The following is a 26,671-nucleotide window of genomic DNA, read 5'->3' as shown; positions in this document are numbered from 1 at the left end:
TACAAGAGGCACTTAAACATTAGCTGCTGCTTATAAATAATATTGGTATGTTAAATACACACATTTTTTCACAGTTTTATAAAGCGAGTGATCTCTATTTGCTTTCAACTGGAAATCATAAAGTAAAAATCAATGAGCTTATATCAAGCTTGTATTATGGTCCTTGAATTGCCAACTGACTCTATAAAAATGACTGTTTCTTAACGAAGATATAATTAATTGGATTGATTTGGCAAAGTTTAAGTGCCTTGTCATATTTTGACTGCTATGCAGTGCTTATTGATTTTATAGAACACCCTGTAGATAAATGTAATGATTAATTTCATTTGGTTTACAAGAACAGAAAACTTCTATGCAGAACTGTTCTATTTTTATTAACTGCCTGTACCTGGCAGGAGCATGGGTCTAGCTGTGGAGCTACACCTGGTGGCCTGGCCTTCCCTGGTTTCTTGTTTACTCCAAAGAAATTCCATTTTTCTCCCAAACTCGAGGGGTTTGTAATTTCAAGGACTTCCAAGAGAGTATTTTTCAATATTTATCACTTGAGTGTTTCTGGTTTCTTTCTGAAATAAAGAATGGTAAGTTTTAGTCCATGTTGCCTGGTTTGCAAAGCCATCCACCACAGGTCCAAAACGCAGGCTCAGATCATGAACCCACTTCCAAGTGAGTGCCTGCCTTGGATAGAGAAGGAGGCTCCAGGCTCCTGGTCAGATCCCTTCTGCCCCTCCCTGTTGTGCCCCAGCAGCGGCAGCCCCAGGAGAGCTGCAGAGGAGCATCCCCACCTCAAATCCAGCTGGGGGGTCTGGCTGCCCCCCAAATGGGGCCAGCCAGGGCTGAGCTCCCCCTCACACACCCCACAGCTGGGTGCACAGTCCTTGGAGCTGTTTTTCCCGAGGCTCTGGGGTTATTTTTAGCCATAGCTACAGCACTCGGTGCCACATGGCTGCCTCTAAATTATTTGGTTGCTTAATTGGCGGAGTAAATTGATGTAAAAGCAAAGTGAGGGGAAAGGAAATACCAGCAGCCTCCCTGGGGACACCTTGCCAAGCCTGGGGGTGACAGTCCTGCTCACTGTGAGCTGTCTCGGCATGTGCTTGCACCAGCAACGCGGGGAACGGAAAGGATTTCAGGCCCGGGTTTCAGATGCGCTCCGGGGTTCCTCCCTCGCCTCTCCGGCTGTATTCTTGCCCCCACTGCTGGCACAGGCGGAAAGTGCATCCCGAGTGCTCCGTGCATCTCCCGGGCCGCTCGGAGACGCCGGACCCGGGCGCACACGGCATCTGCGAGGCACCGGCATCGGAATCAAAGCTTTGATTTTTGTGTTTGCCCTCAGAGCGGGTTAGTATTGAACGTCTGATCCACAAGGTGTTTAATGAGTCTCTGGGTATAAACTGGCAGAGCAGAAATCTTTTGAGTAGCCTAAGCTGGCCAGAAATGAAAACAGGGAAGTCCCGTTGTACAGTCTGGATGGAAACTGCTAAAATCATATCCCAGGAACTACCCATGCATTGCATTCCTCCAAATCAGTGCTCTCTTCCATTCCAAACACAGATGCTCATTTCTGTGTGATGTTGCGAAAACACATGTGCCAAGCATGTTTGAGTAGCTCCCTAAAATAAAATATCTGGATTGATATGAGAGCAAAGAAGTGGCTGAGGATGCTCAAACCAGGCCACCAACAATTTGATTCCTAAACCCCACTGCTGAGAGGGGGCAGTTGACAAGATCGCCAGTTCTCCATTCGCTGCTGTAACATCCTAAACTACACAACTGGACAGCAAACACCACCCAGTATTAAAATCCACTCTCCTATACAGAGTCTGAGCCATGCAGACCCCAGCCTCCACAGTGTTGCCCCCTGTCCAGCAGTGCTGCCTCAGAGCAGCTCTTTGGCTCCGCTCCCCTCTGGCTGCCCCTTCCCAGCCCCAGCAGGGCTCTGCCCCGGCTCTCAGCTCCTGGGAGCGCTGCTGAGCGAGCTCGGTGCGGCTCCCGGGGGTGCTGGGTTCCACACGAGGATGGAAGGGGCCATCCCCAGGGCAGGACGTGTCCCTGTGCCTCAGGCTCTGCCTGCTCCCTCCTTCCTGGCGCTGGGAACTGCACTGCCAGCAGCCTGCAGTTTCCACGCTGGCAAAGCAAACATCAACAAAACCACGAGGATCAAGGAGCACAGCACCACGCAGGCTCGGGTACAGGGCAGGACTGCCTGCCTGGGGCCCTGCAGGATGGCTGCCCTGGGAGAGGGTGCCCCATTTCCATGATTACTGAAACGTTTGGGGCATTCCGTCTGGGGCTTGCAAGGCATCTCTGCAGGCACGGACCACGCCAGGCTGGAGGTGCAGCTTGTCTCCCCCAGCACCCAGCTGGACACAGCTCCCCACTGCTGCTTGTGCTGGGGCTGCTGCAGGACCAGGCCATTTGAAGCATTACCTGGAATAACAGGGATATCAGAAGATTGGGAATGTACATTCAGCCTGGGGCTCATCTCTGCTTGGCTGAGCACTGGCTGTATGCTCAGGGCTGCCAGCAGCACAGGAGCAGGGCAGAGCAGCAGAGACGCTCCCAGCAGCAGCAAGGGAGCCAAGGTGAGGAGCGAGTGCCCTGGAAAAGCCACCTTCCCCCCTGCTCTGCCCCCAGCTGCACCTTGCTGCTAAAGCTGCCTCTGAACACGTCCATCAAGCTGCAGGGGTGACTCCTGTGACTGGGACTCGCGCAATTGCCGTGCTTCTTGATCTAAAAATATGGGTAAAATTTTGCTCTTGAGACACATTGTAAAAATGTCACATTTCAGGCCTTTCTCACAGCAGGGATACGGCTCCTTGTGAGCTCTAACTCAGCTCCTGCTCTGGGGGGGACTGGAGCGGCGGTGCCTGCCTGAGGCACTCACAGGTGAGCTGGAAGGGGAAGCAGGAGCTCAGCTGTGCCAATGGCAGCAGCTTTGGCAGCAGTGCTGGGTGGAAACCAACCACAGAGGCTTATAAATCACTGCTCTTTTCAGGCAAATTACTTCCCCTTAGGTAAGAGGAAACAAAGTACCCAGGAGGAGAAGAAAGTCTAACTTTTGGGAGGTTATCATGGTTTCATCCCAGAACACCTGCCAGCCCTGGTGTCAGCGCAAGGTAACCAGCACATGGCATGAATCTGAGAGTATAAAAGATGTGTCATTACAAGAAGGAGTAGGAGGAAAATAAAGCAAGTTGACAGCTCACATCCTGTGCCATAATCCTAGAAATTGTTAATATTTACAAAATTAACAACTAATATAACCGATGACAATCTCACTCCTCCTGGTTGTCATGAGGATATTAACAGTTACCACCCGCTACAAACTGGAAATATTCCCCGTCTCTGGAGCTCCTGCTGCTCTGCAAGCGTGGGGATGGCACAGACTTGGCCTCCCAGCTTTCCTACCAGCCCCAAGCCAGGAGCCAGTGTGGAACACCCAAGCACTGCTGGAGCTGGAAGTGCCTCCTGACCTCACTCTGCTGCCTGGGAGCAGAGGGTCAGGCAGAACAGGAACATTTTTCTCTCCCCAGCTCCTCCAGAAGCCCAGGATCCAGCCCCATACAGAGATGGTGGGGAGAGCCCAGAGGAAGAGGATGGGGAGTACACTGCTGGAGGGAGGAGAGGTGAGGGCTGCACCAGCTCAGATCATGCCTTGGAACAAGATGCCAGTTCAGGAGAAACCCCCATACTGCTGCTGTGAATTGCCAGCTGTAAGGATGGAAGCTAATTGATAAGAAGATGCTACTGCCATTTCCTTAACACGAAAGACCTGACTAAAACCAAAATAAAGGTGCTTGAACACCAGTGACTCCATAGGAAACTTATTCCTAGACTAGCAATCACAAAAAGGTGAAATTTTAAAATCACAGTTGCTATTGCTCACGTATTTTCTAAGTAAGAAGGAGAGCAAGAGCAAGTGCTCATTTTCTCAGAGCTGAGTTTTTTTTTGTCTAAGTGTTACCTGTCCATCAAGAGGACTGCAGGAGGCAATACAGGGTTGACACTGTTAAGTACAAGAAAATTGTGGATGGTGCCTGCACAAGCAAGTTTGCTGGTTTCATTTTGCTCTACCCTTAGCAACATTAGTTCCCCAGGCCACTCTTTGCACAGGCACAGCATGTCAGCTTTATGGTAATTTTAACAGGTTTCCTCTGTCAGGGTGTGTAGTACACAGAAACCTTGCCATACTCTTTCCAGTTACTGTATGCAAAATCAAAGCAGAATTACCAGAATTAACTGTTTTCAAAGAGCTCCCAGCTACAGGAAAACTGTAAAAAAGCAAATTTTCTCTTCACAGGAATAATTTTCTCCCTTTGAAGGGACGTGCTCTTGGCTGTATGAGAGGGTGGCCTGAACAATGACCATGAATGAATGAATGAATGAATGGCAGGCAAAGCTGCCTGCTTCAAGGCAACCTGAGATCAGGGGTCTCATTTTCAATTAGGCCAGTGAAACAACACTGATCAGTGGAGCAAACAGCAGCTTTTCCAGAGCTGGCACAGCACAGGTGCTCACCTAGATGCAGGAACCAAGGACTCATTGGGAGGCGCCTCAGTTTGATGGGTCCTCTGGAGAAATGACCAAGGGGACCATCATGAGCTGCACTGTTCATTAAGTGGTTCACCACAATAAGATACAGCAACTCCTTTCCTTGAGTACAATGGGGAAATAAATGTGACCCAGTAAAATAGAGCATTGTTTTTAAATATTAAAAAAGGAATGACCTTAGAGAACAGATACATAAAATCATCATACTCACATAAAAACTGTTGTGTAGTTTGCTCTAAGAAGCTGGCACATTTTTAGAAACACTAAAACCTCAGCACATTACATCCCAGATAGTTTGCTTTTCTTTCCCTTGTCTTTTATTCTGCTCTGCACCTCTGAAGAGCATTCCTTTACAACCCATTTTGTTTTCTGTTTGTAAAGCTTTATGCATTTTAGGTTTTCATCATTTTCTAAGATCATTATCTTATTTTTTCATCTTTCTTTTCAAGAAACTTCCTTCCCCCACCCCCCCAATCTGCCACCATCTTTGGTAGAGTTCTTCTCCCTCTAGGATTTCTTTTATCCTTCTCATCTTTATGCCTTTCACTTACTCTTCCCCAGGCCCTTCACTCCTGCTTTTGCTTGTCAAAACTGTGTTTCTTCCTCCTTCATGAGGGAAGAAGTGGGAAGATTGGGTGGATTTTTTTGCTATGAGCACACAAGAATGCTCCAATCAATACTTTGCAATCCTGCAGAGGAGAGCTTGCATGACTCTTCCAACACTTTCAAAATTTGCAACTGCAGTTAATGAAAGTCTGACTAATGCTTGAAAACCATAAACTTATTTTAAAGCAGGGCTGTAGCTTCCCACCAATAACATCATCAGGCCTTCCCCAACAAGCTTTTTTTACATTAGAGACACTACCCCATGCCTTGAAACACTTGTAGCCCTGCAGCAACTTCTTTGTGCCTAAATTCCATGTCATAGAGTAGGTGACGGACACAGTCTCAGACACCACATGAACCTTCAGCTCTGGCTGGATTTCTGCTCAAACCAAAGGAAAGCTGCATTGCCACTCCACTCACAGAAAGCTGTGTCTGTGTGTACCCAGGGAGACTTTGGAAGACTGGTGAATCCACTTCAGCTGCAAGTGAGTGCATGCAAAATGTCTCCAAGTCTCAAAGCAGGTGTCTGGCATCTGTCAGGAGAGCCATGATGCAGCCCTGAGGCAGTGCCCTCTTCCAGGGCTGGGGCAGCATTCACTTCCAGGGAAGGATCCAGAGTCTCTTCACCCCTTCCTGGTAGATGTGCCCTTGCTATTTATTTTGTTCCAAAACCAACTTGCAATAGCAGTTTGGGGATCTTCTGACATTTCATTGACATTTTTTCAGGGCTTTTTGTAGCATGATTATTATTGTCAGTAGGCCTCTCACGTGTTAATCCCTACACCACATTTAATTGTGTACATTCCAGATGGGGCACAGTTTTTGCTTTCAATTCTTAACATGCATCCAACCTAGCACCTTCACTGGCCTGTTTCAGTTGGACCTGTTCCCCAGGCAGATCACTTAAGGGGTCTGGAAAATCCTATGCAGATAGAATTGACTGTTGCAACAGACAGAATTGACTGTTCCTGACAAGCCTACCATTTTTACTGTTCTCCATCTGCCTACCAAGACTGCCTCATTCTTCTGAAGTACTGAAGACCACTCAAAGTGTGTCTAAAGCTTGATGCCAACTTCTTAGCTCTGCTTGCCAATTTGAAAAAAATCTGTTGCAAAATATATGTCAATACATTTATTCCCAGACTAAGGCAACCGTGTTACCTACATGCTGGGGCAATCCTAAATGCACTCAAGAGACTGGTGCTGATCACAGAAACTTCAGATTGGCTTTTGCAGCAGGCATCACTTGTAGCATGAGATATTTAAAGCCTTTTCTTTTCCCCCTGAACAAGCAGGCCTGTCTCAGCAGTCTGGGCACGCTTCCCAGCTTGCTGGCCGGATGGGACGGCAGCCGACACTCAGCCATGGGTGGCTCGGGTATGGAATTCATTAAATTGGAAATCAAGGGCAGGAAGGTCTCGACACAAGTGATCCAGGTATGAATATCTGTTCTTGTACCTTGTTGGCTTTTGCTCTCCTAAGAATGAAATTGTTTGGGAAACACTGCCAGCAGATTTTAGGCTTTTCTTCTCCATGGGTAGAACCTGAAACTATCTGTGCTGTTAAACTGTTTGCAGCTTCTGAGCTTGGTTGTGGTGCCAGCTTTGTATAGATAAATATAGAACCTGTGGCATTTTCAAAAGCCATTTGGAATAGCTCTTCAATATAAGCACTTTAAGCAAGATTAAATACATTATTTGGGTTTTCTGCCTAAAGAAAAAAAATCACTTGAAAAATTGGCACAAGTACCAGTTTCTTCAAGTGACAAAGTTCTCTTCCCCAAACTGAGTCTGGCAATTGGCAGCTCTCTATAAAGACAATTTTTTTTTTCTCTCTCCGCTCCCCTACTCCTTGATTTCAAAATAACCTTCAAGGTAAAAAGAGCAGTCCACAGCACCATAAAAAAAGAAAAAGAAACTGATTAAAATGTTGCTTGAACAGAATGGTTTACACTTTAACTAACTTGCATCAGATAAAATGCTGCCACATTCCTACACAGAAGAAATCACCATATTACAGGAAACTGGACACACATACATTTCTCAAGGAATTTTCTATTCAGATGTCCTATTGAAGAAACTAAACAGCAATACAAATGAAGAGCTTTATTAAAATCACTTGGAATATGCTATGAAATTTAGTATCGTATAATATAAGTGCAAAATCCCCTATATTAACAGGATGTGACACATGTGAAGACAGGACATTAATATACATATAAATATAAAAGCTAAAGTATGTTTGACAGTGATATATTAAATGGCTACATAAATGTGACCATAGTTAGGAGCATATGTAATTTTGTTTCCCTCTAGCAGTATCTTCTAAAGCATTATACATAGTAAATTGCATTTAATTCTAATCCCTGCTTTCTTATATGTAATAAGAGATGTGTAGAAATATTGTAGGCACAAGCAAAACCAATGCAACAGATGTAAAACAGAGGCAGAAGCCAGGCACTTATTTGTTCTTGGCTGCCAGAGGTTTACGGCTGATCTTCTTTGACTTGTCATTGTTCTTCTTTGGAGGTTCAGGGTTTGCCTGCATGTGTCTGCCATAAAGACTGTAAGAAAATGAGAAAAAAAATTGTGATACAACCATTAAACACAGACTTTTACTCTGCAGCACATTAAACAAAGCATCTAGTTATTAGAAAAAAAAAAAGGTTGTTATTTTGTCTCAACACACTGAATTTTCTATTAGCTCTCAAGCTGCAGTCATTAACATTTGGGTTTTTGTGACTTTTCAGGGGAGTAACACCAGGGAAGAGCAGACTTTTGGAGCAGTGAAGGAGCAATCAGTTTTGCCTTCAGAAACTAGCAACCTTTATTCTGCAGTTATGGGATTAAAGCTCAGAAGGCTGCAAGGATGTGTATTCAAGTAGACAATGACAAAAATTGGGTTGAACTGGAGAGATAGAGTGCCTGCTCAGAGCAAAGTGAGCATCATCCCTAACCAGAAAACCCAGGGGCTTGATAATGTGACAGAGAGCAATGGTGTCACAGCTGCCTTTGCTGCTCACACATGATTGATAGCACTGGGACAGATACCAACACATCAATGCCACATTAGTAAGTACCACTGATTAAATGTTGACAAAGTATCCTACAATTAAGATGGCTAGCATTCACTGTGAAGCTAAATGGACTACATGGCTGAAAGGATCTTGCTAAATATCACACAGTAATTAATAGATAATTTATGAGTAATCCTGATTAGAATAAATTAAAAACCTACCCAAAATAAACACAGTTCAAACTTAACTTTACTTATTGACATTAAGTGCTTTTTGAAGACGCAAATTGTGGGTTTTGCTTGGGGTAATTTTCTTCATAGCTGCTGCTATGGGCCTGTGGTTTGGATTTGCACTGAAAACAGTGTTGACAATGCAGGGATATTTAAGTTATTGCTGAGCAGGGCTTGCACAGAACCAAGGCCTTTTCTGCTCCTCAGCCCACCAGTGAGGGGGCTAGGAGTGCACAAGTTGTTGGGAAGGGATGCAGCCAGGACAGATGACCCCAACTGATGCAAGGCATTTCCCAGCCCATACCACATCCTGCTCATCATAAAAAGCTGGGAGAAGAAGGAAGAGGGGACGTTCAGAGTGATCATGTTTGTTCTCCCAAGTCACAGTTACATGTGATCTTGGAGGTCTTTTCCAACCTTTGTGATTCTGTGACTCTATTCTATTTACTATTCTAATTCAATGTCAGAATATGAAAAGTTACCACCTAATTTGAGCTTTATGTTGCTGTATCTGGAAGATACTTCAACCTTGGCATTCCTGGACTGTGGAATGGGATTAAAGCTTCTTGTAAGGTGGGGTGAAGAGGCAGCGCTTGCTTTCACCTTCTCAGCAGCTGAAGTTTTACATCATACTGCTAAGCAGGCTGCTGTCAAGGCGTACTGCAGCCAAACAGCCTTGCTCAAGGAAAATACAACTGTAAACTATGACATTACTTCACCTTACTGAAATTTTATGTGTGCCATCACCTCCTGTCAACAAGGGATCAGGTGGCATTTCCTGATGAAAGCAGAGAGCCCTGACCCTCTGCAATAACTACATGCTTCATATTAGCTACAATACACATATTTTTATTTTATTTCTGAAGAGACAGAGCTCCAGAAGCACAAGGCTGTATTTTATCCAAGTATGTGTATTAATCAAATATACATCCTAAATAACTACTCTTTTGGAAGGTGTTAAGTAAGTTGAAAGAGGGAGTCTATGGAAGGAGATGGTTCAGTGTTGTGAAAATCCATCACAGCAGAAGAGCACAGGAGTGACATTCAAGGAGGTTGTGCCATCAGAAACTGACCCAGGACAGAAGAAGTCAGGGAACAAGCAGCATCCTGCTCTGAATGATATGCAGTGCAGCATTTGAACCACTTTCAGCAGTAGTTTTGTAACTCTCACAAGATAGCACTAGTTAGGTAAATACAAAATTAACCTTCAAGCTAGTTTTTGGCTTTTTTGAAGCCCCTATGTGGGACTTTAGACACTGATTAACAGAAAATCCAGCGATTCACTGTATCTGAGCACAAAAGTCCTTTGTGGATAGGAACAGAAGTTCCCTATCACTGAGCTGTGTTCCACATCCTGCTACCCCACAGCTCCTTTGCCCTGTTAGTGCCAACCCAAAGAGGACTGAGACAGCTTAAGTGGCTGTCAAGTGTTACATACCCTCCTTTTGCTCAAGCTGGTTTAGGCTCCCCCTTTTTGCTTTGGAAACTCTATGTAAGTTTCCCTCTCAGGTGTTCCTTCTGGCATTCTTTCTACCTCTCATTTCCTCCTTTCTCAGAGCAAATGTTCAAGCATGTGGACTGTTAAACCTCAGAAGAAAAAGGGTGTGGGGGGAATTCTACTGACTACACAGATACTTTCCAAATGCAGGAAATGTGAATACTGACAATTTTGAATGAACTTCAGAGTTCTGGTAAAGTCTACTTGGGCAATGCCTTTTGACTACGAAAAGAAGTCCAGAAGCCACAGCATGCATTAAGCAGTAAAAATACCAACTGACTTGAGACATTTTTGATATTTTTTTGATATCTGCTCCTTACAATATTCAATGCTATTGGTGCCCCAGCAACTCCCTTTGTCCCATGCAAATACTACTTTAGTAGTCATAGATGTACATGAGTTGAAGGCATCTACAGCACTTCCACATTCTTTTAACCTATTTTCATGTCCAACCACTTCTATCAGCATGAGCACCAAATTTTCATCCAGCAAAGTAATTACTGGGTGTGAAATAAGAAAATCGAATCAGTTTCCTTGGCAAAAGGAGAGGACTTCCAATGCACATGGCTGTCCCAACTGAAGATGAGTGCTTTACAATCTTTCATGGAGTCTGCTAGTCAAAGAGCAAGGATCAGATATATTTAGATAGTACAAGCCTGCAGACACAGGGTCTCTCTCTCCTGTCTGCAAACATCAGATATGAGGAGACATATGGTCTCACAACAATATTTAAATACAATAATGACTGTAATAATGCTTCTGGGACAGAATTTGCCTTCTGTTACACTAGGGAAAAGAGAATTCAAAATTCTCAATGAACTCCTGGTACAACAACAAACACCAGTTTTATAACTCCCAGGGGAAAAAAAAGCTTCAGGGGAAAAAAAAGGCAAAATTAAAACACTAATGGAGCTTATCTGCACAGAGAAGCAATTATCTGACTTCCACAAGAACCTATAACCCTTTAGTTTTAAAAGATGTGAAGTTTGCATAAAGTCTTTAATAATTTCAGTAGTTACTAGAAAGACCCAGACACAGCTGCAGCCAAGCTGTACAAACTAGGTAGCCAGAGTCAGATGTGTTGGGCACAGACACTTGCACATCGTCCTGGGCAGCAGAGGTCAGCTGAAGACATGCCCACAGACAGTTCTGCTGCTCAGCTGACCGATGGTGATGTGCTAGAGGATGGCACCTTGACACAGCTGTTTGCATGACCAGACTCTTAGCCAAGGCACATTGTCTTCATAAACACACAAAATAATTTTGACACAGATTGTGGCTATGGTTTCAAGGCAGATTTGTGAGATAAGTGCTGATAACACATTCATGGCAGTGCCTTCCCACTAGATATTTTGAATCTTCATCTGTTCACAGCGCTGGTACAGCTCTGAGCAGGATACTACACACAGCTTCAAGGCTAAAACCTCTGCTGAAGGACAAAATCTGGAGTGCAAACAAATATTTGTGATGTTTGCAGTTTGCTAACCGTCAGAAGATGGTTACTGTAACCACAGCTCACAAATTGCAGAACCTTTGTAGACTGAGCAGCTACAGTATTGTAGGCAGACTTCTCATTACATAAAAATCAAAGGGGAGATCACATGCAAGACTGAAAATGCAGAAAGGCCTCAGAAACTCTGAGCTTTCTTTCCTTGTATATATTTTTAAAATATCTTCCATGAAAAAATGTTTCTTTGCATGCAGATGTAAACATGAACAAAATCTTCCTGAATTCTGCACCTGCCCCACTGGAAGTAACAAACGACAGCAGCATGGCTGCTGCAGCAGCAAAATGAACAACATCAAGTGAGAAAGATGCTCATTAAACTTCATCATTCTGTCTACTTTAATGATGCTTTTACTTAATAAAAATTCCCTAAAGTAGTTGCAAGGATATTAGGCAAGGTCTCTGGTTATGTATCAGGGGTCTAAGCTGTCACTAGCAAGCATGCAGTTCAGGAGGGGCATTCCCAAGAGGAGAGAGTGGATACAGCTTTCTTGTAATAAATTCAGAGAGAATCAATAACCTCAGCTTGCCACATTACTTAAGCATTTATGAAAGTAGGTGATCCTTCTAAATTAAACCACAAATTGCTAAATATTGCAATTTACAGCATAAGATCAGGCATGGAACCTCGTAACTTAAAAGTATATAGTCTTGCTACTAAAATCTCTGAACTTAAAAACAGAACCATAGTTAAAATTCTTAAATTCATAAAGGTCAAAAGAGTCACTTTGAAAAACAAATTCAGCACAACTACCTCCAATTTTTCTCTCTTATACACCAAAATGCTCACTAGCCAAGGGCTAGAGAACTTGTGTAAGCTAGGGAACTACTGCAAAGTGTTTGATGCACACATTGATTTTTTTTGAGTTTAGGCATTTTGAAAGAGGATTTCAAGACTGAGCCATGAGAAATACACTGGTGTTTCACTTTATGTCTGCAACAGATCTCCAGTGTGAGTATGCAGTATAAAAAGGACAACACTGTTAAATATGGTCCTGGAGAGATGCTACCTCCAGCTATGTCCTGTAATCAGGGAAGCAAAGGTGAAACATTCCAGCTCTGCTTGACTTTTCAAAAGGTGAAGTTCAGAGTCAGGCAGATATTTAGTGCTCAGATCAAACCTCAAAGTGGATATTCACAGTGACCTCAACAGAACAGTCCTAAGCCCCAGCTGATGAAGCAGGAGAAAGGAAAGGCTAAATCAGTGGTGGTATCAGTGCAAACCCAAAGCTGAAAGAAGTGCTTGCATGACTGATACATGATGGCTACCCTGCACTAGTTACAGTTCACGTGCATTTGGAGCAAGGTGCTTTTGCCACACCAGTTTTTGCACAGCTAATTGTTGCTCTGGTGTCCCCTCTGAGTGACTGGGACTGACTTTTTCTATGTGGGAGCTGCTAACATCCCCTCAAACCACATAATCTCTCTCCCCGGAAAGGGACAGATAATGGGATTTAACTGGTCAGTACTGTACCAGTGAGAGAAAACAGTGGAGGTTAAAATTACTATGCAAGTATCTAATTATACTGGTAGTTCACCAAAAATGTTTTTAGTCTTTGCGATGCAACTCAGACGATCTCACTGAAGAGGAACAGTGCATGGGAGAGTGAAACCAGTACCTGTTTTCCTTACACCTGAATGGCAAACTGCAGCTTTAGGATTCTTAATAAGGAAAACCAGACATGAATGATTCATTTTATTCAGCTAATTTTTTGCCCTTTGTTTTCAAGTGCTCTGAGAGCAGATGGCAGCAATGTCAGTGATGACTATCACCTGAAACTCTTGCAAGTTTCCTCAGAGCTGCTTGGTTCTGGCCTGTCCCTGTCTGTGCAGCTCTCTCCTGCTCCACCATGGAGGCAGCACTGGCTGCACAAAGGGGGCAGGTGCTGGCAGTGCCATGGGCTGCCAGAGCCTCTGGGCCACTGAACCTCAGCTCTCAAAGCGTTGTGAAACTGCTTCACTATTTTTAGGTCTGTGAACAGTGTGCCTTCCTCTCTAGCCCACTGCCACTCTGGGATGCATCATGCTTCAGACTGCCCCAAATCCACACACGCCAGAGCCCAGCCCTGAGACACTCCTAAGTGTAACAACCTGTGTTATTTTTCTGTTCCTTCCACCTACCTCAATTATCTCCATAATCCAAAGTTCCTGCAGACTTTGCCTGTCACTATTCTTCCCAATTCTCCTTAAGTCCTGCATTTCACCTTTTAAAGAGACTTTCTGCAACACCAGAAATCCCTAATATCCTCAAATGCCTTTTTTACTCTTCACCCCACAGGCACTCGTTAGGGGAACTGATTATCTCTTCCCATCTTGGATTAGCTCTTTCTTTTTCTTAGCTAGTTTCATTTTTTGGAGCACAAATGAGGTAAGAAGAAGAGGATTCAGCACAGGTGGAGAGGTAAGGATTCAAGTCCATGTCTCCCAGTCAGTGGAGATCTAGCTAATGAAGCCAGTGGAGTAAAGAGTTTTTAGGGTGATCAAGTACAAGTGAGATGCTTAGCTGCACTGCTCTGTTAAAAGATTTTCAGCAGCTACAGAGGACAGTGGGTAGCTAGCTGACACACAGACACTCATCTTTAGCTATTTTAAAATGCTAGATGGAGTCCACCCAACCACTCCCTCTATGTTCCCACTCTGCACTCTCACAAGCTGTTAGCTATCTTAGAGACTCTGCTGAGTCATGCAGTCCAAAGTTGACTTACTCAGAATTCCTGCCTAAAAACACTCCAAATCTCAACAAGCAAAAAAAAGTACTCTGCCAAAACTTTCTGGAGCTCACTGTTTCAGCATCTGCGTAGAATGTGCACCCTCCAAAATAAATCCCACGTGTCTCTCACTGGCTGCTTCACCATTCAGTTTTCCATAGGGCTCCCTTCTGCTGGACCCCTCTACCCCAGTTTATTTGCTGCTCTGAATACCTGAAGAAAAAGACTCAACCTCTGTGTGCCACATTTCCCACCCTCTATCCCTACAGGTTACTGTCAGAGACAGACCCCGACCAGAGGAACCTCTGGCCTCAGCTCAGAGGTTCCAGACCTGATGTGACAGTGAGGGGAGATTTGAGCTGAGGTAACTATGATTTACAAACACTTGCTCTACTATTGGACTGGCAACAGATGCATAATTTTAATTCTGCCAGACAATTTTGCTCTTTAAATGGTTAATTTAATCCCTGCTAATCTCTGAACTCACCATCTTGCATGTTATGGGGAACTAATGTTTTTTTTCCCATAAAGGAATTACAAGTAGGTGTTAGGTATTTCTTTAATTAATACACAGTAATAAAAGAAAGCCTTTTCCTTATATTCTCTGAGGCTAGCAGGCTTTTGAAGCAAGTACTGTAAATGTGAGGCTTGTTAGGGAAGCACAGCTGGAAGCTCATAGAAGCCTAGCGAAAGAAAAAAGATTTCTTTTAAAGGAAAATGTAGAGGCCAAGATTTGCAAAGCTGGCTAATGACTTTGCATACCCAACCTGAAAGATCTTACAAGAAGCATGGCTTTTGGCAGACACAATTTTGAAAGCACAAGGAACACAAACATCTAGTTTCTGAAAGACCTATCTCAATACCCAGGGACCCCAGCACTGGAAATCTTCAGCCATGCTACAAATCCAGAGAGACACACAAGGGGGGCCTCTATGGAACTGTCACAAAGACAGAAAGGACAGGGCATGCTTATTCTTATTTCTTTCAAAACAGAGACAAACAGGAATTAAGATTTCATCTAGGGAATCTATTATGCTGATAAAACACCTCCCAGCTAGGCCAGTATAATGAAACAGCAGCTTGAGAGCACAAGGCAGAGAACAATTCACTTCTGCATGTGGACAGTCCTACCAGAATATTTCAATTATGCACGATTTCTCCCCTGGGACTCAGATCTTCAAGCACATTCAGGAGGTCTGATCTCCTTCCTCATGCTCCATTTTGAATGGAGCAATGAGTTGTTCAGCCTACAAGTACAGACCAGTCCCTGAATTCACTGCAGGCATGAAAAAACTGCATTGGCCAGAAACTGAAGTTCTTAAGGGTAAGAACTTCCACAGAATGCAGTGGAATATTTTCCTACTTGTTTCCACAGATGAAATAATGCTTTCCTACTTAGGACCAGAAAAAACAATGTAATCCCAATGCAGGCACCAGTTTAAACTCTGAAGGCTGAGGTATCTACTAGAACAAATGGCATCCTACATCTAATTCATCAGAAGCAAACAGGAGCCACAGAAACTGCAGGGGCATGCTCAGCCTCTCTGGCAGATACCAGCACAGGTAGCTACAGATAAAAAAGCACCACTAAGAAGGAAAACGACAACTCAAGTGAGAAAGAAGTGTGTTCAGTTTACTAAAGTGATCTGTATCAGCCCAACTCCTATCTTTATGTACATGTAATTTGTGAGCATGAGTTAGATAAATCAACAGTTGCTTTATTTCCCCAAATCATGTTGTTGGACAATATTCAAGGCCACTTGCCTGATCTCAAACTAACCCTGGACAGGCAGCAAACACAGTACAGAAAACATACTGGCATGCAGCAGACATCCTCCTGGAGACAGCTGAGCACAGTATTCTTCATTCTTATGTTATTTTAATGTTGTTGTCTGCATGGAGTCCTTTGGGCTTCAGTAAGACAGTGCTCACTTTCCTTTCTGAATGCTACATTGCTGCTCAGATAAACGCCCTTACATAATCTTTATTATTGATTTATTACATGCATTTTGCTGTGTACCTGATTAACATTTAAAAAAAGCAAAACAGAGGGCAAAAAATAGCTAAGTGCAAGCTAAGGAGCTTTCTTTAAGTTACTATATGTCCAGCAGGTATGTATTTCTTTTCCAGTAACTAGACAAAGTGTACCAATAAAATGTATAGAAGGGACCGACCCTGGAGAAATACTGATACAGAGAGTCTCTTTTCCTTTTTTTAAAGCAAAATTGAAGTGTCTGAGTTAATCTGAGCCTGTTCTGCTGCACACTGAGAATGGCCAGTTTCACTGGCAGTAGCATAGAGAGCATTCGGGAGACTGCGATTCCCACACACAGGGTTTAATCAGCTGCCCTGCTCTGCTGGGCTGGCTCACACATCTCCTCTCCCAGGGTGTCTGCCTCTGCCATCCCAACTGCCTGCAGGGCCAGCTCTCCGACAGATCCTTAAAATAAACATAAGGATTGAACAGTGACAAGGGACACAGTGACAAGGTGGGGAACTCAACCGAACTAACCCGTCTGAATCACCACCTCTGAGACCCTCAAAAGGGAAGGAGGAAGTCCCAGTCCTGTCACACATTCCATCTGTGTGACCCAACACAAGAAACTGGCAGGCTCTGTGAGCTCTGCAGACCACTGTGTAAAAGGAGCACAGGATTTACTGTGGGATGCTTAGACAGAGTTTTGGGACTGAACAAGAGTATTTAAGGATTATACAGGACTTGAATTTATAGGTTCTTGCGAGGACAGAGCAAGAATGGAAGTGAGTGACCAAGGATGACAGAAGAGAACAAGTGCAGGGAAAAAGAGAGAGGATGAGGCAGGGAATAAATGAGGTCAACAGTGTGCAAGCAGGAGGAGGTCAGAACACTTGACTGGCAGAAGTCTGTGCCAAATCATCTTGACTTTGTCCTCCCTAAACCCTGTTTCTAGCTGTTTTCTGTGTGAGTGTGCCCTCTGTTCTGGCAGCACGCATACATGTCCTATCAGCATGCTCAAGTAAGACAGATCTGCTGGTCAATAGCATGGACTGATTCCCATATACTGAAGTGACCAAGGGACTCCAGGATCAGCCTCCAGAAAGAGGATGTAGGCTGATGAGACTGGGTCTGGGGGCTTGATATTTGAAACATCAAGACTGGGGAGCCAGGTATCAGAGGGATCCCTGACACAGGGTCCTCCCTGAGCATTGCAGGGAAAGGTATTGAGGAATACAGACTGGCTGTTGTTTGTCTTCTCTGAGTTTATGTGTCCATCTGTCCTCGCATTATGCTAATCTGCCCATGGCTGGCCAGGTGTATAAATGTGTTGAGAGACTGTGGGCAGCCTTGCTACTGACAGGACGGGAGAACATGGATATGGAGCAGTTACTCACTGCCATCAGTGAAGGACTTGATTTGGTTCCTCCAGGACACAGGATTTAGCTGCTCAAACCACTACCAGGAAGAAGGTAAAGAATAGAGGAAACTCACTTCACTTTATGGCAACACTGCAATGAAAATGTCACTTTTTGACACAAAATATCACGTATGAAGAGCTACATCTCAGACATTGCAATTTCACTTGGCCATATGAATTGGCTTTGTTTAACTCATGATGGATACACTTTGCAGAAAAGCTGTTTTTGGGCAGTGCTCTTGAACATGCTTTAACAGGTCAATGCAGGTCTTTCCAGTTCCCAAACACAGCCCTTTCACCTACTCCCTGCCCAATGTGGGAACAAACATGCCAATTATGTCAATCTTACAGACACCTGGTAAGTTGTGCTTTGAGAAATCAACATACGTGGAAAGGAAAAAGGTGATTCAAAGCCAATTTCAAAATCATTGCCATCGTATATGTTAAAATGCTGAAATATTGAAAGCCAAAGACTGAGTAGTTCTATATGGAAACAATACATATCAATACAATAGTTTTCCAGTTATTTAACTTTACTGTGGAAGACCAAAGATGGTCACTCAGAAACCACCTAATAAAATGATACAGACTATTCACCTAATTTTCCAGCCAGTTTTGAACGAAGCATCACAACCTTAATAATTGGCAAACAATCACTGGGTTTTAAGCAAATCTTTGGTGATTTTCCATGGCTTTTACTGTGCCAACAAAGCTGTTTCAGGATCTTTTCAGGAGGGACCTATGCTATGTGGCAGCCAATAATCTTTATGGCAACACTGCAATGAAAATGTCGCTTACTGTAATGAGCACAGATCATAAGTTAAGCCCCCAGCTACCTTTCCATTATTTTTCATTAGAGTTTTTCTGGCTTTGCTATGCTTCCAAGTACTCAGGGAATTACTCCAAATTAGGCTCACTAGTCAGCTCTTCATTACTCAGACCACACTGAAACTGAGCAATCAGCAAACTGAACCAGCTCCTGAGTAACACAAGACAGTAACATTCGCTTGAATGTTTACCATTTCTTTTTTAGTTTGTCCTCTTTCTTAAAGCTCTGTTCTGTAAAACAAAATTGCCCACAGTTGGAGGTGGTTCTAAAACAACAGGAAAATCACATAGTATTTTTCCATGCCATTAACACCTTGAGCAAAGGGTTGGGCTTCCCTTCATCAACCAGAAACAAACTGTGATATAGTCATGTCTTCTTGACAGCAGTGTTTTTCCAAGACTTGTGTTCCATAGTGCTAGATGAAGTGGGTGAGATAAGAAGTCTCACTTACTATGTGAATCCTCACCCTTTGAAGAATCTCTAATTTATGGCAGATTTTTACACTGGCTGCCTTCTCTCTTGCAAAGCAAAAAGCTGACCAACCTGCTGGAAAAGAGCAGTAATGCTGACATTGGTAAGTTATGATGTCATCCAATCCACACAACTTCCCAAGTTACTTTCACTGTCTTTCAGGGCCCACAGTGTGAAAAACATAAAGCCTTCTGAAAGGCTTTCTTCTCCCCCAGTGTCTGTCAAGATAAAATGGCAATACAGCATCAGCCTGATTTTGATTTCAACAAAATCAATACAAGTTTTGCTTCTGATTTCATTGGGTTCAAGGTTTGGCCTTTAAGATCAATTATCCATGCAAGCTAAAAGGCAAACTGCAGTTGCAGTGTGGCTCACAAACCCCAAACTATGTACAACAAGCTATGAACAACATCTAGGCTGGCTATGAACAGTGGAGTGAAAATTATGCTTTCTCATGAAGTGCTAGTAATAGCTAAGGCCAATGAGTCACGCTGTGACTTTTTAATGCACACATTGACCAAAATAGTTTCTTTAGCAAGGAAGGTGGGATTATGCATACTGATCTGGTTTTGCTCAACATCCTTTTGCTATAGGTAGGCAGCACTTATCCTAAATTGCTGGTGCTTACAAATGCTCATGAGTTAAAGGAAAAAACATGGAACTTTACTGAAAAGGACAAGAACTAGTTTACTCATCAGATATTTGCAAAAGGCACCCACAGGAACCTTCAAGCATGACGTAAAATAAACCAGTGATTCCACCTCCTTCTGGGCAAGAGGAAAAGGAACAGGCAGCTGAAAACACTTGCACTGAATCAGTCTAAGTGCTACAGCAACAACAAAGGCACAAAAAGTGCAACAACAGGGAGCCCAACACAATGCTGCAGTCTTGGTGGACAAACTGCAGATCACCTACTTTGCATCTTCTTTGAAACATGTTGGAGAATACATTGCAGGGAGGGCAAACATGGTCCTTGATTCTTTCTTTCTGGTTTCTCAACCAACAGTTTTCCAAATCCCAGCCTATGCACACAAGGTAGCAAACAGGCACTCCCTCACTTGTGGAAGATATTAGACTGGATATTAGAAGAAATTTCTTCACTGGAATGATGATCAAGCATTGGACCTTACTGCCCGGGGAAATGGTAGAATCACCACCTCTGGAAGTATTCAAAATACATGTAAATGCGGTGCTTAGAGGCATGGTTTAGTGGTAGACTATTACTGCTGTGCTCATGGTTGGCTCAATGATCTCAAAGGTCTTTTTCAACCTTTGTGATTCTGTGATTCAAGCATTCAGCTTGTGATATGGAGCAGATTTATGAGAGATGCAGGAGTAGGAAAAGCAAAGTGACAAAAGATTTGTCAACATCTCTCTGTCACTGAGAATGCACTTCATTAGCCTGTCAATTGCAGTGTCTAGGAGATACATTTATTGACAACTTACTGTCAATTGATCCAACATCTATATAAAGCTCTTCTTATGCAACGAGTTAGCTGACTCAGATGATGATGAGATCTATAGAGAATTAACAGCCCTAAACTGCTCTAATTTCTAAACAAAATGCAACCAGAAGTGATAAAATCCCACCAACATCTCAGCAGCTAGACCATATTCACTGCTTACAGCACATCTTAGAATGAGATTCACTCTGATGCACTCCATAGCTGGGGTAAAAGTATGGTGTGGGTATGAAGTAGAAGTCCTTATGCAAACACTGTTTTTTTATTTCTATGGCCATATGTATTTGTGGGATTACTTTTGAAATACAGGGACTCTGCACTTTCTACTCCCCCAGTTTAGCATGGAAGCACCCAGAGATGCTGTATGGCAACCAAGTGCTCTGTGCAGCTGCATGCCTCAGCCTCTCACCAGGACAGGGTAATGCTGCAAATGGCTAATTGATCCTGCAGTGGCTCTAACAACTGGCAGTCACATCACACCACTGGCAGCATTCCTGCAGTGCACTCCCATCCTTTGCCTGCTTTGCTTTGTACTACCTGTTTTATCACTTCATGATAAGGCAGTGTCAAAGACAGCAGGCATAACCTATTCTGGCATCTCCGTCTGGCTTTATACATCAGACTTGTGCTGCTCTGGTGGATTAGTTTCAGATCCCTGTTGGCAGATCAAAGGCAGCAATAATAACCACAAATCAATCCCTCTTTAAGGCCTAAAACATCTTCTCCCTCCCATAGCATGCCTCATTTCTTCACCACTCCAGAGCTGTTATAAATACCAACTTTGCCTAGACACAACAGTTGTATGCAGATACTCAGGCGCTGGAGAATTTGGCACTGTGTTTTCACCTGCTCTTTTCTAGTCTATTATGGCAATCAAAATGAGCAGTATCAGTAGAGAAGTGCTCATGTAGATTAAACATTTGAGTCCCTAAAAGTCAGAAAGCTGCTTGGTGCCAAAGTGAGAGCATACACAGAAGATGCCTGGCTTCCCTTAGTCTCATCTCAGGTAATGTATTTTCCAGCACTCATCAGAGCTGTGTTTCCACTGAAGCACCCAGCTACCTTCAGCTCACTGCTCAGTGCTCCAAGGTGACAAACAGATGTTTCTGGATACAGAGAAGATGCATCCTCAGTTGAACAACAGCAGAGTGGACAGGTTGCTTTCTAATGGTGTTTCCAGACAGCTTCCCCCTTGATTAGCACATGCTCTAGAAAACAGCACTCAGAAAAGGGATTCATGAGGTTCAAGATCCACACTGTTGCTCCCATAGAGAGGTAACATCTGGATCCTTTCACCATGACTGTGCTTGTATTCTTGAGATTGCTCCTAATTTTCTCATGTTCACCTCCTACGATTTATCTAAAGGCAGTGGAAGTTAAAAAATGACTCCAAGTCTAGGTAGCAGCTCTCTGTTTGGCTACATCTCACTACCAAAATGAGACTTTTACTACAGAAGTAGCTTTTGTTTGCTTCCGCTCTGTAACACCTTCACAGGGAAAAAGCTGAATTTACCATGATGTAGCTAGGCAGTTCCCTGGTTCTCAAATCACTCAGAGATTCTGTGTCCCAAAAAATAATAAATCTGTGCCTTGGGTTTTACATGAAAAATGCACTTGTGCTGTAAAAGATATACCTGCATAAGCAGTGAAGACAAAAACTCTCCCTCTTACCCTTCTTTAAATCTTTCTGTCTTGTAACTTACAGTTTGAACTACGTCTCTGAAAAGACTCCAGCATCAGCTAGATCAGCAATAGTTCAATATTCCTACATTCTACTTAAAACAAACTCAGATTTAAATAGCAAAAATGAGAGCTGCTTAAAGATCTCCTGAAATTCTTAAGAAAAAATTAATCAAAGATAAACATACACAAATAATCTGGTTCCAACACTGCATTTGTACAGTCTGCAATAACCAGAAAGACCTAGTATTTCAGAATTACCACATAAGGGCTTGAAAAATATTTTCTCCTAAAATTCTTTTGAATACTAATGTAAAGTACTTTGATCCTGATTTTTTTCAGTATTTATTAAGTTCCACTCAATTGACTGTTTACTTCTTATAATTTTTTACTATACCCATAAAACTAGAATACTGTCTCGACATATGGAAAATGTGGATGGTACATATTGCTCATAGCTGCACATAATTTCAAAAACTGTAACTACTATTTCTAGACACTTTTTAAACCATGACAAAGATGCATGCTATTGAAGAAAAATGGTGAGCCTATAAAAAGCTGCATGTGTTTGAGTCAATCAGGTAAAGAGAGTATCATCATCTTCTCACAGTGATTCTTCCCCATGCTAGTGGAAGCAGAAAGTCAGAAGTATTAACAGAAGACCAAGAAAAAAAGACTATCCTCTTCTTCCCTCTCCTGCTACTGAGCTTAAAAAAATATTCAAAAACGAAAAAAAAATGGCACTGGCAGCTTCTAGGACAGTTTAATAAACCGCCTTAGTGTTGAATTTGCCTTCCCAGTAGAACCTAAAGCACTACAATAAAGTTTATGAACTTGTCTTTACTGCTGCATAATTTATCTTTGAGAAATGATACTATGGTGAACAACTGCTCTCTATGAATCTCTTTGGGCTTCAGTGGACTGCAGGCTTTCTCACAGCAAGTAAACCGGATCAAGATTGAACTCCAAACCTAAAGATATATAAAATATTTTTGGATTAATGAAAAACAATTAAAAAGTTAAATACTAGTACACTCAAGTATTTTTTTATGATTCATGTCACCTTCTGAACTTAAAGTCCTTTTGACATATTTTACACTGAATCTTAAAAGAAAAAAATTCCAGAACCACTCATATTTCTTTCCATTCAAGAAAATTTCCATGTTCTGTTTTATTAGTTTCCTAACAAAAAACACATATACCCTTTCATTAAAAAAATCAAACATAAAACCCCAACCAAAGCAGAACTAAGGTCACAAATACAAAACCACGCTGCGAATTCAAAAGAAACATAACTAAACCTCAATTACCAAAGACAAAAGTATACAAACTTCACTTCTTTTCCTAGTTGAACGCTCATGGTACCATTTGCTCAGAGCACTTCCCAGCACTGTAGTTATCCTGCTCTAGAAAATGTTTCTGTTTTGGGGTACATGCTTTCTGCCAGGTCAGCAAGTTAATGTGTCTATGCAGCTCTTAGATAACCAGATTTAACATGATGAAGGCATGGGAAATCCTAGGCAGAGGAAAAAAGGGAAGAAAACAGATCAATCAAATTTTTAACTCAAAACTCCCCTCACAAGTCAGATGGTGGGAACTGGAAGGTGTAACTGCACAGTGGGATGCGCATATATGCTGTGGAGAAAACTTCATTGTCACTCAAAGCCCACAAGCCTGTGCAACGCTGACACAAAGAGTGGTGAGGAGTGAGAACAAAGGGACAGAGACACACTAAATAATGGGCAACCTGATTTCCTGCCAAAGACTTATAAGACAAGTCTGCAGAAAAAGCTTTTTAAGAAAACTGATTTAGCCCAGAAAAAAGCCTGTGCTTAAGGACTGTTGACCTATTTGTACAGTAGGGTAGTTCTCATCCCTGGGTATTATGACTGTTGGTCAAGTAGCATTTCTCCATACTTTTGTCTATTACAAGTTAATTTCAGGATGCTAGATTATTTGATAAATTCCAACATTTCATGGAATGTTCTAGGCAATGAAAAATGTTATATTCATTTTGCTGAAAGCAAGAAAATGAGAGGGAAAAGGTATTTTAATGCGCAGGATTTGTGACCTCTTGCAGTGGTTAGCACATGCAGCTGCTTCAGCCATCCAGGTCTGGGAATAATGGCCTACAGACCAAAGAGCCATGGAATGGCTGCCACCTTCTTGAGGTGGGGCAGTCATTGAGTCTGGCAAAGCAGAACCCCCATTTCTTCCCTTTCCTTAAAGGACTTGCAGTACAGTTTAGGAACACTGATACCCAGAAAAAAAAGTGCCTCAGGGAGAGGAAAAACAACCAAGCCAGGGGAAAGATGGAAGAGAGAAAGGACGAGGTATGAGGTCAAAAGAAGGATAAGAGACACACAAAGCTTCAGGTATGGAAAAGCAACTGGCCCTGGCAAAAGAAGACAAAGCTGGTATATTGCGGGAAACATGCAGGCAACTCTCATTTCAGTGAAGAAAGGGAGCGTGGAAGGAATGAAGGAATAGAAGAGCATGCAGACCATCTGAATTCAAGAAGCCTTTAGGGTATAGGGGGCTCTTGACTGATGCAAGGAGCACACCCTCCAGATGCTGTTCTCCTTATTCTATGATTTTCAGTTCCATTACTTCAAGAACAAGCACAGTCAGCATGAGCACACTGCAGCAGACCATTCGCTGTTTGAACATACATGGTGCTTGGCACTTCTTCACATCCATCTCTCAGTCACATTAGCTCCATTAATGAAAAAATAAATGTTGTAAAAGGGAAGTATTAACACAGCCAATGCCAAGTACATTAATTTTAAAAATGCTATTTACTTTGTATCAGAGCAGTCATATATCTTGATCAGTTCTTAGTCTTGTCCAGATTTTGATTCCATGCTGTAGAGACAAACTCTGTCCTGACTCCCCTTCCTGCATATGATTTATTTGCTTGACATCTTTAGTACTGTACCCACTTGATGGGCTTCATTCATTTAGCAGAAGACAGTAACTTGCATTAAAGCAAGAATGAGTTTTTTAGCACAAATCCTGGGTAGTGACTTACTGTAAAGTATAGTCACGATACAGCTAAACTGTCTGCTTGAAGAGAGCAGACACTCAGCTCCATACATAACAGTCAGCCCAAACAGTTTTGGGAGAAATGTGCAGCTCCATGAAGAGTGGGGGGCTCCTCAGTCTTGAGGGGATGAGTGCTAGGTCGAGCCAGCTACCTTTGAGTACACTCAATAGCTGTCTTTGAAGACCAGGAGCACAGGACTCCAGTGAAGACAACTGTGTAGGTAGCACACCTTCCTGAATCTGTTCCACTAACACAAACCAACCACAACGTCAACTCCACATTTTCTCTGAATCAACAGAAAAAACTACAGAGAGCACAATATGACTGCCAAAGCACAAGGAAAAGGTCAGTCTAATTTTTTTTTTATTTGCCAAGAGAATTAGGCAGCCAGAGCAGGAGAGCCTATGTAGCCTCTGGGATGTGTGGGTGGTGATCTCAAGACAGTAAGGATTTGGCAATTATCTCCACAGCAGTCACTGTTAGGAGCAAACCAAGTATTTCAATATTTACAGGAATAGGAGAGGAACCACAAGCCATTACTCTGTCAGGAAACATACCTACAGACAACTTGGAAATAACCTGCATATGTGAAGGCATTTGAGTTTATTTCCACCGGGTCCTCACATGTCCAAGATGTGACTTCAGTCGTTCTTAGCAGACACCAGGTGACCTCGATGCTCTCCTGCTCTGATACCACATTAGTGCCCGGCTCCCCAGCAGGAGTCTTTGGCAGACATCACATGCTAAGTTAGCATGAAGTCCCAGCTGAAATTCTCTTCAAAACTCCTCTGTTCACCCTTTCTTGGTCTCTATGGCAACACCCAGCATCCTGCAAACAGCACGAGCCAGCTCGGGGCTCACTCTGCACTCATTCATCTCAGATGTTTGAAGAATCTCCTCTTTTCCCTGTACAATGTTTCTAAAACCAGAGTTTTACTCCCTGCTGATGTCCCCACATCTCTGACACAGTTCCACTGCTCTGTGTCACAAACCATCACAGCTGTCCCAAATGAGGTCTTACTCCAGACTAGGTAAAAGAGCCAAAATCAAACCCAAACATGTTGTCTTTCACTGGAGGCAAAGTGTGGACATTCCCTTGAAAATCCTGGTTGTTGTGAGACCTTTGCCTTTTAAAAGCTATCCCTGCTAAGAAAAGGCATTGAAGATCACCTGTAGATAGCCAAAAAAACCAAGGGAGGCAAGGACAAAAGAGCAGGACTTTACTTTGACCTGCATTTTTTACAGTTTATATGTTATTATCACTTTACACTCATTTGTACTTTAATTCTGGCCTCAGATAATCAAGAAGGTTACATTTAACTTGATTCTGTTCTTCTTTTACTATCTTAAGATGTAATTTCAGCAGTGGCAATTTTCAATCAGATATTCTCAGAGCCTTTCTGAACATTTTCTTTCTGATTTGGAATTATTTTTAGGAAGAGGGGGATGTATCTATGGTGTACTTTTTATTCCTGCTAGAACAATGAAGAACAGGCCAGGAGTTCACAGCTTGAAGATAAAATAATCAACAGAGAAAATAAAAATATTTTGAAGAAAGAAAGAAACTTCCTTGAATGAATTATATTCTTTTTGCAAAAATTAGTTTAATGGTACTTCTGTTTATGTGTATGGGGGAAAAAACTACACATGCTACAATGGGAGAACTGTAAC

The 26,671-nt window shown here is 42.7% G+C and overlaps 1 protein-coding gene and 1 long non-coding RNA gene across 3 annotated transcripts in view; one reads left to right on the top strand and one right to left on the bottom strand.

Moving 5' to 3' along the window:
• Positions 1 to 6,265: 6,265 nt before the first annotated feature.
• Positions 6,266 to 26,671, top strand: part of LOC106629659 (uncharacterized) — a 34,829-nt gene continuing 14,423 nt past the window's right edge. The window contains exon 1 of one of the 2 annotated variants that reach the window (XR_001333044.3): positions 6,266 to 6,593. This is a non-coding gene — a long non-coding RNA (uncharacterized LOC106629659). The remainder of the gene's footprint in view (positions 6,594 to 26,671) is intronic. The other variant, XR_001333043.3, reaches the window with a different exon arrangement.
• The window catches only part of RSU1 (Ras suppressor protein 1), a 101,265-nt gene continuing 81,785 nt past the window's right edge, over positions 7,192 to 26,671 (bottom strand). The window contains exon 9 of the mRNA XM_005480292.4: positions 7,192 to 7,720. Coding sequence (XP_005480349.1) covers positions 7,618 to 7,720 — 103 coding nt within the window. The 3' untranslated portion in view covers positions 7,192 to 7,617. The remainder of the gene's footprint in view (positions 7,721 to 26,671) is intronic.

The sequence above is a fragment of the Zonotrichia albicollis genome, chromosome 1 (assembly GCF_047830755.1).
Source record: "Zonotrichia albicollis isolate bZonAlb1 chromosome 1, bZonAlb1.hap1, whole genome shotgun sequence".
NCBI lineage: Eukaryota > Metazoa > Chordata > Aves > Passeriformes > Passerellidae > Zonotrichia > Zonotrichia albicollis.
Note: the sequence above shows the minus strand (reverse complement) of the source record. Positions and strands in the feature narration are given on the sequence as shown.